Raw genomic sequence first — 12377 nt, 5'->3', positions numbered from 1 at the left:
ATTTGACTAGAGTAAAGATTTCAAATACATAATATTATGATTTATGACCCTGTTATTTCACAAGCATAATGCATTCAGATGAGTAATGAGTAATGCATATGTTCTGAATGTCCAATTAATTAAAATCTTTACCCAATATTATAATATGGAGTACAGGATTATATCTTGAACATAGCATATTCATACAGATTACATAAAAAACAATAATAATAAAATACTGAGTGATGAATATTGGAAGATCAAACTGGAGCGCATTGGAATTAATTCCTACAGACATTCAGTGACATCGTAATGATTTTGTATGGTATTTCAGGTGTTACAACATCTTATTGGTTTTCAGGGCTATAATACTGGCTGTCTGTGATGTCAATGGAGCGTATGTATTCTGTAATGTTGCTGACTCCCTGGGAAAGATCTATGTTCTGACTGAACAGAGAAGCAGCTGCTTTTATTTGATGTGTGCGCTGTCCTACAAAGGCAGACAGTAGTAACTGGGCCAGGAGTGAAACTGAGAGAAATTACTTCAAAGTTTATTACGTTACCTCTCCTGCAAAAAGTATTGTTGGTAGAGAAGTATATCATGTAGTTAGCAGTATTACATTGATTTCATTGTTGTTGATATGAAATCTGAACCATAGCGATGACATTTCACCTTCACTAATAATAACTTCTGAAACTGCAGTTTTCTGTAGTTTTTCTCCTGTTTTTGCAGTTACTGCTAATTTAAAGGAACACACCAACATTATGTGAAATGTGCTTACCCATCTTCTCCAGAGTCAGACAAGAAGATAGATACCAATTTCCTCTCTGTGCATTCAGTAGAAAGCTATCAGGCTGCAAGCTAGCCTAGCTTAGCACAAATGAATGGAAGTAGATACAGCTAGCCTAGTTCTTGGCCAAAAACACTTCTACCGGAGTTATACGCTAGGCTAGTTGTCCGTATCCACTTCCATTCATTTATGCTAAGCTAGGCTAGCTTGCAAGGGGATAGATTTCTTCTGAATGCACAGAGAGGAAATTGGTATCTATCTTCTTGTCTGACTCTAGTGAAGAGGTCAATTTCATTATACATTTCCCATAATGTTGACATGTTCCTTTATAACACTCATGGAATGAGATGGGGCCAAGATATCTAATACACAAATACTGTAAATAACTTGCCATAAGAGGCAATATCATGAATAAACGCATGTGTTAGTTACTGCTGTTTGCCTTTGTAGGGCAGGATTTATAGGTTAGCAAGAGCTTCTAGGATTCTCAGATTAATAGGCTGCTAACACATTGATTGTAACTAATATCACATCATGATGCATCACATCAACTTATATTGAGCTATATTTCCTTTACACTTTCACAATCTTTGTGATATCAATGTATTTGTGTTGTTTTGAATAGAGACTAGATGAGTGGGGGGATTTATCTTCAGAATGACATGCTGATGGAGAATCCCCCTATACATCTGTCGGTAAGATTATAATTGTTTCTTGTTTTTTTATGATCCAGTCAAACTGTACCCCGCGACCATCTGTATAAGTGAGCCATTCCAGGCCTGGGTTTAAACTGCATCTCACCAGGGTTTGACCCTGTGACCCCGGTGATACGCAGGGGTCAAAATGTCACAGCCCGATGGGCCGGAAGTCAGTGTGGAGACTATTGTTACCAGAGGAGCATTCTGCGGTGGGGGGTTGGGGTTTCTAAAGAGGGGTGTAAAAATGCCAGAAACATGCAGGGGATGCCGATGAAAGATGGCAGTCTTGAGCCACCGCGGCCGGAACACTGAAACGCAACGAAGATGAGAGAGAAATCAGTGTTTGAAGCTATTAAATAAACAACAACACATGAAACGATGCAGAAATGTATAAAACCTCCGAGGCAGTCCGTGCGTAAGGATTAATCACAACGTTTACAACTGAGACAAACAAAGAACGCGTTAAGAATGAAACATGTAACACACCGTCTCCTTGCCCTACATATGACGTACACTGTACGTTGACATATACAGAGAAATACATTTTCTTATTTACATAATTGGGCCACGTTAGCGCGGCTTAACATGACATTACATTTCGGTAATGAGCTGGATTCCATGGATGATGATGAAATATGGTGAAAAGCAGCACAAGGTGGGGGTGGGGGGTGCTGTGCTGTTTCGGGGTAGCGCAAAGTGTGTTCACTACTTCATTAGAAGACAATGGAGGACAAGATGTTGTGTGTAGTGTCACCCACGTGCTTTGGCACTGCTATTGTCTGCTCCCTTTCTCTGTGAGCAGAGAGATGAGGGGGTGAAAGGAGGAGGAGGAGAAAGGGGGGGGTGACTGGGTTGTGCATGAGAGCGTGTGTGTGTGTGTGTGTATGTGAGTGCGTGCGTGGGTGCTCGTGCAGGGAGGGGGGATGCACAGACGGCTCGTGGTAATTTGATGTGTGTCCCCGGGGATGTTTGATGGATTAATGCTAAGCAGCTCCCTCTCTCCAAAGCACCACCTGATCTTTGGGGGCTCGTGCCCCACATATAAAAGCCTGCTGTAGTGCTGAGCTCAGCTAGTCTACCCATCTCTCCTCTCCTCTCTCATCTCCTCTCTGTGTCTGGCTCTCCTCCTCTCCTCTCACTCTTCCTTTCTCTTCATCCCTGTCCTTTCACTCTCTCTCCGCTGCTCTCCCTACACTGTGTCTTTCTGTCTTCTAGTGTACAGGCCTATCCCGTCTAGATTTGTGTGTGTGTGTCTGTGTGTGTGTGTGTGTGGAGAATATCAAAGCACCATTTACATCATCAGCCACCATTTTGGTTTATTTGACTTTGGCCTTTCCTGAGGAGGCCACTCTTTTTTTTTGAAGCGGAGTTGGTTGTTTCTTCCTTCCTGTTTTTCTATGAGGCGTTAGCTTCGGTTTCTTGTTCCCCGAGAGAGAAAATGCCGCGGTCCTTTCTGGTGAAGCAGCTGAAAGTTCATGACTTCTCTTCCTCCACCTACTACCATCAGCAGCAGCGTCCCCTGGATGGATCCTACACCGTGACACGTGCCATCACCGAGTCCGCCGCCAACTTGGCGGTCCGTTTGAGTGAAAATGGTGAGTCGACAACATCACTCTAAATTGTATTGGCTGTATTTCTGGTGTGTTTTTTGTTGTTGTTGTTGTTGTTGTTTTCTTTTACATCCATTGTTCTGTGTGGACTGTTCTTGCAATATTCCTTCTGGTCGATTTTAGATTTACTTTTGTTGGAGTAAATCTACGTTAGTGTGCTTTTACCGGAAGAAGCATTTTTTTCTCTTAAATAAGAAATAGCTCTAGAGTAGGAGCCATCAATTCCTATATGGATGCGGATGGCTGTGATGCTGTCTTTGCTACCTAATCCCCCCTCCACCCCCACGGGTACCCTCTCCACCCCTTCAATCCCACCCCTCCCCCACCCCGCCATGCCGCCAGACTTTTGTTTTCTAACTCCGCTGATGCTCAATAGTATTCAGGTCACGGCGGCCCAATCAGCTTAATACCAGGGCAGATCTCACCACAGGCTTGCTGGCTCTAATATCACTGTGTACATAATGCATAATGATATATACATGTATGCAGGCATTAGAGGCATGCGATCCCATCCAAGCCCTTTGTGGGGGTCCATGTAAAGGAGGAGGAGGAGAGAGAGAGAGAAAGAAAAGCTCAGCAGAAAGCAGATATCCACATGGGACTGGTTTGTCCTTAGATGGTGCAGTTGCCCTTGAGTCTTTCCTCTTTTCTCCCTCCCTCCCTCCCTCCCTCCCTCCCTCCCTCCCTCCCTCCATCTCGCTCTCCTCCATGTGATCCTACAGGATGTTAGATAGCCGCAGGGGGTAGGATTGCAGCAACACAATCCATATCTGGAGCGCTGTGCAAGGTGCTGAACCAGTTTTTTTTTTTAGAGAATGGATATTGACTGTGGGGGGAAATAGAGAGTGCTGCAGGTAATTCAATCAAGTGCAACATGAGCACTGAGTTCTCAGACAGTGTGTTTTCACCCTCCATGATGTTTACAGAGACGACTTGATGCGCGCACAGCTCCCTCAATGCTAACGTATCGTAAACACATACCCCCCTCCCCCCTTTGAAAAAGGAGAAACATCCAAAGAAATGCTGCACTTTGAGAGTGGAATGTACCCCAGTATCACAGGGTGCATGCGCGTGTGTGTACACCCATCGGGTCATTTGTCCCCCAGATTTAGGATGCCAGCTGTCTGCTTCCCTTTGTGTTGTAGGAGGTGTGTGTGTGTGTGGGGGGGGGGGGGGGGGGGGGGCGTGTGTGTGAGTGTGTGTGTGTGTGTGTGTGTGTGTGTGGGGGGGGGGGGGGGGGGACACAATACTATGCACTGCTGTCAAGATCAGACTCCAACACCCCCCCCTCCACTCCCCCTCCCTTTCCCTATCCCCAAATCACACTCCACCTGTCACTCAATATCGCCCCATTACCATAGTCCCAGACACTTTTCAAAAATGCCACAGATGGGGAATGATCTGATTAAAATGATTTCGCGATTTGCGGGGGGGGGGGGAGTGGGGGGGGGGCTCGCCCTACCATGACAGATTTAGATGTGGTGGTGAGTGACAGGTGGATCGATTGCACACAAAACAAACAAGTGGCATTTTGCATTGTGAGCGTTTTATCAATGTCAGCCCACAATATTCTCATTCGCTGGCCTTTCAGATTTTTTTTTTATGATAGCACTTGTTAGAGTCAGATGAGTTATTGATCGGCAACAAAACTGTGCACCGAAGGCTCATTAATATTTCATTCACAAAGCTTGCTGAACCTATAGCACTTGCAAATGGCTTCCTGTATACTCTTTCATATTGATCACAAGGATTTGCAGAAGACGACTTTTATTACCAGTGGTCCACACTGTTGAGGGACTAAAACCTCTGTCCCCCAATGGTCTGCAACCAGCGTTATGCCATTATGTCATCTTAGGTCATAATGAAGTCAATATATTATTCCACATTACGCCGCAAAATGTTTCAGTGAAAAGTCTGACAAGAAGAGACCAAACGTCCCCTTCTCTATAATAAATGTGTCTTTTTCCTCCCAGGCTATATCCAAGATTACATCATCCCCTCAGTGTGCCAGAGCACAAAGGAGCCAGACTCTAGGCGGAGGCAGACCGGGCTCTCCACGGGGCCCCTGTACTCCCCAGGGAGCACTGGGGGGGGCAGCGCTGGGGAGGAGTTTTCCGACCCTGACATGGAGCAGCCTGACAGCCCTGTCTCCAGTGCCACGGCCGAGTCGGACGGCGGCCTCCTGAGCCCGGAGTCCGAGGCGTCTGCCGCCTCCTTCCTCGTCTCTGACGGCCGCTCTCACAGGAGGACCAATCAGAGATGTCCCCGCAAGGGAGGCAGCCGGTCGGACAATGGTGACGAGGCCGCCGGCTCTGCGGATTCCAACCCGACCAAAGGGAAATCTAAGGGGCGCCACGCGTGCGCCGAGTGCGGCAAGTCTTACGCCACGTCCTCCAATTTGAGCCGGCACAAGCAGACCCACCGGAGCCTGGACAGCCAGCAGGCGAGGAAGTGCCCGACCTGCCACAAGGTGTATGTGTCCATGCCGGCGCTGGCCATGCACATGCTGACACACGACATGAGGCACGAATGCAACGTGTGCGGCAAGGCCTTCAGCCGCCCCTGGCTGCTGCAGGGACACATGAGGTCTCACACGGGGGAGAAACCCTTCGCCTGCGCCCACTGTGGCAAGGCCTTCGCCGACCGCTCCAATCTGCGTGCCCACATGCAGACGCACTCGGCCTTCAAGCACTACGCCTGCAAGCGCTGTGATAAGAGCTTCGCTCTCAAGTCCTACCTGAACAAGCACTACGAGTCGGCCTGCTTCAAAGGCTCTGGTGATGAGGATGACTGCAGCTCTGAGGACTAATTGAGCAATATTAACTTATTTATTATTTATTTCATAATTTAAACTATTTCTATTTCTTTTTTCAGTATAAGTGAGACAACAGAGACTGAGAGAGATATTCTGTTTACAAGACTGACTAACTGAAAACGATTACATTAGCTGAAGGCTACATTTTACATTTACTACTTTATTACTTGTGAAATGACAGTGTCATAACTCCCACCACCCTCAGCAGCACATTGTTCAATTATTAGTTATTTCATGAACACAATACATGATGAGTAATGAGTGCGTTATGAACATCCAGTTAATTTAAATCACTACAAACTGTTATCAGTCGTGGAGCCTGTTAGATCTCATGTGCATGCATCTTCCTATTCCTGCCTTTTGATACAAGCAATAACCTCACTTCAAATTACATGAGGGATTAAGTATGAATGCAGAATTCATAATAATGTCAGTATTGATCCAAATGTAAATATTTTGTATTATGTTGTATTACTTGAATTGCAATAATTTACAATTCAGTGTTATTTTATATGCCAACAAGCTCTTAATTCACCTTGAACACTTCCTAATTCATGAAATAATGTATTTGCCTATTTATTGATTTATTTAACTATTTATTTATCAATTTATCAGATGATTTACCTATTTGTTCCTGCGTTTTTTTTATTTAACATGTATTTATTAGAGCCATAAATGAATTTGAATGAAATTGTTATAAACAAAAGCCAAAATATAATATATTCCTGATTCTGAGAAGTCTTCCTGCATCTCATCATGTCTTTATTTTTGGGTATCGAAGATAGGAGTGAAAACAAGCAAGTACTGAAATGCCATTGTTTTATGAATCTATGCACAAGTTGAAACATTGTTGTATTTGAGAAGAACTACCTGACCTGTACAAATTATACAGCTAATTGACAATTTAGCTCATGTTCCAATTGTAATGCTCCATTATTATTATTATTATTATATCATCATCATCATCATCATCATCATCATCCTCATCATCGTCATCATCATCATCATCATCATCATCATCATCATCATCATCATTATTATTATTGTTAATAATAATAATAAAATATATTTTACAATTAATTTGTCTCTTTTAATTCCTGAATCATTGCTGCCTTCATTGCTTCAACTGTGCACCTCACAATGTTGACCAGCAGAGGGGGCAGCCATGTTAAGAGAGCCATCTCAGATTAACCTCTGAGTATGATTAGTGACAAAGATGTAGAGTAGACTGTTATGGTGTCAATCAAAATCACAATACACACAAAATGGGGAAATCCGCATTATTATTAGCTGGGTGGGGTGTGACAGCACTGCCCAGGTTCCTCCCACACTATATTTGCACGCTCTTCCAGCTCCAAAGAGCCGCCCAGCTTTCTGTGGGTCAGAGGTTCTCCCTGGCACAGCTCGGCCCCCTCATAGCACAACGCTGTAGGCTTGAGGACAGGATGTGCTCCGGGTCAGCTGTCATGAGAACCTGGCCCCTATTCCAGACCAGACGTGGCTGAGTCCTCCTTGGCCCCCAGCCACCGGACCCCCTGTGGGACACACAGCTATGCGTCTCAGTACACTGGAGAGGACTATTTTCAGACACAATGCCGTCCACACAAAACACATACATGCACAGACAGATACTGTGTGCACAAACACATGGACACACAGACATACATGGTCACACCACAGCTATACCCCCCAGTCAAAGAAAAGGATGTAGCCATAAAAACAATCATTGTGTACACGACTGTACATGCAAAAAAAACATAAAACGTCTACAATGAACAAAGGAGGACACCCATCTTTCCATGTCAGTGCTGCTTGGCAATCAAACACTGAGGATATGGCTGCCTTATCCAGTGCAGGTGGGGTCACCACAAGTCCAAACGGATGGCCTTTTTATGGCCTATTTTTATCAAATCTCCATCCTTGAACGTAGCATCTCACGAGACAAAGCTTTTTACGGGCCAACCTGTAGATTTCTCCAGTCTGATAAACTCTGTTGATCCGTGGAGGGCTCGTAGGAGGGACAGGGGGCCTGGTGGTCCCAAGCGACACAGGAGGAAGCGCTCAAATTTGGGCCAGAGGAACTTCAAGCCCGGCCTGGTGGCCATTAAAGGCCACTGGATTCTCTGAAAAAGAATGGTCGCGTGTGAGGAGACTTCCTGTGTCGGAAAGGTTGACTCGATGTGCCGGTCGTCCGGGGGGCCTCCGTGGGTCTCGGGTGGGAGACAATGACACACTGGTGCCTCTGATGAAAAGACACCTGCTTCTTTAGATATCTGTCCTATAAAACACTCCTGAAGGTGTTTGTTTTAGGTCCGATGTTACCTTTTCACGGCTGTAAGTGTAGAAAACTAAGAAAATGGTCACGTATAAAAGAAAAAGGAGCAAGGTTCACATTTGCAACTTGGGACCTATAAACTCAGGACCTAACGTTATCTTGCAATGATGTCATTTCATGAGCAATGAGAATCTTATGTGTAATAATGTAGGCTCTCTTACTGGTGCGTTTTATATCCTCCTCAAATGAGAGTTGAAACAAGTGGAGAATAAAGTTGGGCCCATTTGCTGAACTTTGCTTGACAGACGATCCCACCTGTCCTGATTACTCAAGCTGTCGAGGGCTGTGTAAGACGATAAGTGTGTTGAGGAGGGAGCAAGGGAGGGAGGAGGCGGGAGGAGGGAGGAGGGAGGAGGGAGGAGGGAAGAGGGATGGGGGAGGGAGGGGTAGAAGAAGGCAAGGCCTAATCTTGAGGTCATATTAGAGGGTCAACTGAAAGCTAATACTCTTGCTACTGTACAGGGGGCTACCTTGCAGGACACGTACCGATTAATTTACTACCGAGAATCTGTGATGGGTTTGGCCTCATACATGCACATACAAATGCACCATACAAATTGGCAAGGTATCAAAAACAGGTTCAATGAATATTTGAAAACACTTCTTATCCTACGAGGAAGAGCACATGGAAAGGGAAAACATTGCTTTCAGTGCCACGTTATGCTTGCTCTGGAAAGTGGAGAAACACATTCTAGGGGGGGGGGGGGGGGATTTTCTTTTTTATCTGTTGATTTTGTCAGGGACGTGTTGTAGTTTTTGGACCCAATGTAATTTTTATAGACATTGGAGCTAGTGTTGTTATTGGACGTCAGAACTATTGTTGAAATAAAAACCCATTGTCTTTCTTGGACTATACTGTAGGCTATATTATGTGATATTGAAAGGAGTGCTAAGCCTGTCCTTGACTGAAGATATTCTTATTTAACTATTAGCCTAATTCTGTTGACTGTTCAATGAATTCACATTACAGCCCTGAAAATGAATGTAATCATGCAGAGGGACCTCTTTAAATCCAGTGCCTAGTGGTGAAAGTTATTAATAATAATAATAATAATAATAATAATAATAATAATAATAATAATAATAATAATAATAATAATAATAATAATAATAATAATAATAATAATAATAATAATAATAATAATAATAATAATAATAATAATAATAATAATAATAATAATAATAATAATAATAATAACTTCATTTTATATAGCGCCTTTCAGAAGACCCAAGGTCGCTTTACATAGGGGGAGAAAATAACAAAAGTAGCAAACATAGTGGACAGACACAACATACAAAGTGAGAAATTAGGTGTTAAAGGCCAAGTTGAAGAGGTGGGTTTTGAGTTTTTTTTTTTTTAATGAGTCCAGAGTTGGGGCGTTGCGGAGTTCTGCGGGGAGGGAGTTCCAGAGGGTGGGAGCTGCCACACTGAAAGCATACATACATACAGTCATTTACCTGACGCTTTTATCCCAAGCGACTTACAAACAGGTCAGCAGGAAGGATACAACTCTTTCAGCTGAGTAACAATGTTCATCAAACAGCGTTGAAACTTGGGTGCTACAGTCTTGAGTGCATAGTAGTAAAGACATTATTAGCATAGTAGTTCAAGTTCAAGTTCAAGTTTCTTTATTAGTTGTCATACAGAAGTACAGAATACAAAATGCTTCTTTCTGTTTCGCTCCAGAGACTGTGCTAGGCAAAAATAGATAATAAAATAAGTATAGCAAGTATAAAATAGAAGTCAAGTACGTAGACAAAAATTTTCAGTATATACATATATACAATGCTCTATGTAGAGTAGAAGTAACTGAGTTACCATACAATATACTATACAGTGCAAAGCAGAAGTGGGATGAGGTACAATTTAGGTACAATATAATTTACAGTAAGGTGTAATGAGGTAAGGGTTGTAGTGCAAATTCTTTACCGATAAATATAAAGTGTGCTTAGGTGTACTAAAGTGGTTAAAGTGGGTGCTGCAGTGAGTTGTATGTTTAAAGTGAGTGTGTGCGTGTGGATGTGTGTGCTGTGAGTGCATTTGATGGTTGTTACATAGTGTTATTGTTCGTTGAGCATCCTGATGGCCTGGGGATAGAAGCTTCTTCTGAGTCTTTCTGTGCTTGCCATGACATGAGACTCCTGCATCGCTTGCCTGACTGCAGCAGTTCAGTAGTAGGTACTAGGGCTGACCCCGATTAGTCGAATAGTCGACTAATCGATCAAGTTTCTTTAATCGTTGTCATACAGAAGTACAGAATACTTTTATACAAAATGCTTCTTACTGTTACGCTCCAGAGACTGTGCAAGACAAGATAAGTATGAAATAGAATAACATAGTATAGCATGTAAATTATAAGTAAAAAAATGAGGTCACAGTGTTCAGTATAGGCATATGTACAATGTTCGATGCAGAATAGACGTAACTGAGTTACCATATAATATACAATACTATGCGGTGTACTAATATACAATACTATATAGTGCAAGGCAGAAATGGGATGAGGTGCAATTTAGGTACAATTTACAGTAGGTGTACGAGTTGTAGTGCAAATCCTTTATCAATAAATATAAAGTGTGTTTGTGTGATCTAAAGTGTGGAGAGTGGGTGCTGCAGTGTGTTGTTTGTTTAAGTGAGTGTGTGCATGTGGGTGTGTGTGCTGTGTGCATTTGATGGTTGTTGCATAGTGTTTATTGTTCGTTTAGCAGCCTGATGGCCTGGGGATAGAAGCTTCTTCTGAGTCTTTCTGTGCTCGCCTTAAGACTCCGGTATCGCTTGCCTGACCGCAGCAGTTCAAAGAGGCAGTTGTTCGGGTGGCTCGAGTCCTTAATAATTCTCTTAGCCTTCCCCCTGCACCGCTTGTTGTAAATGTTCTGGAGGGTGGGAAGCCCCCCTCCAATTGTGCGTTCGGCTGAACGTGTCACTCTTTGTAGTCTGCTACGGTCTTGTGCAGTGCTATTCCCAAACCAGGAGGTGATGTTGCCAGTCAGGATGCTCTCTATTGTACATGAGTAGAAGTTCCTAAGGATCTTCTGACTGACTTGGAACTTCCTTAGGCGCCTGAGGAAGTAGAGGCGTTGTCGTGCCTTCTTCACAACACTGTCAATGTGTGTGGTCCATGTCAAATCCTCGGATATGTGGGTGTAACGGGTGTAAAACTCACTCCCCAGAGGCATCCAAACTGAGCGCTTAGAAGGGAATTCCTTTCTTGGCGCAGCGGTTTGTGATGTCGCCCGCAGTGCGGACGCCTGGGGTTCGACTCCCACTCAAGGCATGGTCGAATTCGTGGCAGGGGCGAGTTGCCTCTGTTACACTGGTGCCGTAGACCCGGATGCCTTGGGTGGTGTGAGTTTAGGGGGGGTGAGTGTAACGGGTGTAAAACTCACTCCCCAGAGGCATCCAAACTGAGCGCTTAGAAGGGAATTCCTTTCTTGGCGCAACGGTTTGTGATGTCGCCCGCAGTGCGGACGCCTGGGGTTCGACTCCCACTCAAGGCATGGTCGAATTCGTGGCAGGGGCGAGTTGCCTCTGTTACATGGGCTCCGAGGTACTTGAAACTGTTTACACTCTCTCAACCGGTGCCCCGTCGATGCTGAGGGGGCTGTAGTCCTTGACCCCCGACCTCCTGAAGTCCACAATCATCTCTTTTGTTTTGCTGACGTTCAGGGAGAGGCAGTTCTCCTGACACCACTGTGACAGATTCTCTACCTCTTCCAGGTAGGCCCTCTCGTCGTTGGCAGAGATCAGGCCCACCACTACTGTGTCATCAGCAAATTTGATGAATGGTGTTGTTGTTCCGCTGTGCTACGCAGTCATGTGTGTACAGGGAGTAGAGGAGGGGGCTCAGAACACAGCCCTGGGGGGCCCCTATGTTGAGCGTGATGGATGAGGAGGTGCAGTTGCCTGCTCTTACCACCTGGGGTCTCCCCGTCAGGAAGTCCAAGACCCACTGGCAGAGGTCATAGTTCAAGCCCAGGTCCCAGATCAAAAGGAGCCGTAGTCAACTGCCAACCTCTTAGTCTAATGCAAATTTTATTTTATTTAATTTTTTAAAAATTTAATCATTCTTTCCAAAAGCAAAGAGGCCTAGAAGCGTGGCTAACGCTAATGGCGCACATACCAACAAGGCTAACTGCTTAAGAAAATGG

General features: G+C 44.4%; 1 protein-coding gene across 1 annotated transcript; it reads left to right on the top strand.

The window, feature by feature from the left end:
- Positions 1 to 2906: 2906 nt before the first annotated feature.
- LOC311230435 (transcriptional repressor scratch 2-like) lies at positions 2907 to 5887 on the top strand (the record flags this gene model as incomplete). The annotated part of the gene is made up of 2 exons (XM_084316707.1): positions 2907 to 3063; positions 5052 to 5887. The coding sequence occupies 2 exons, from the start codon at positions 2907 to 2909 to the stop codon at positions 5885 to 5887; spliced, it is 993 nt and encodes a 330-aa protein (XP_084172833.1).
- Positions 5888 to 12377: the final 6490 nt, after the last annotated feature.

This window comes from Notolepis coatsorum, assembly GCF_963971535.1.
Source record: "Notolepis coatsorum genome assembly, chromosome: 6".
NCBI classification, from domain to species: Eukaryota; Metazoa; Chordata; class Actinopteri; order Aulopiformes; family Paralepididae; genus Notolepis; species Notolepis coatsorum.
Note: the sequence above shows the minus strand (reverse complement) of the source record. Positions and strands in the feature narration are given on the sequence as shown.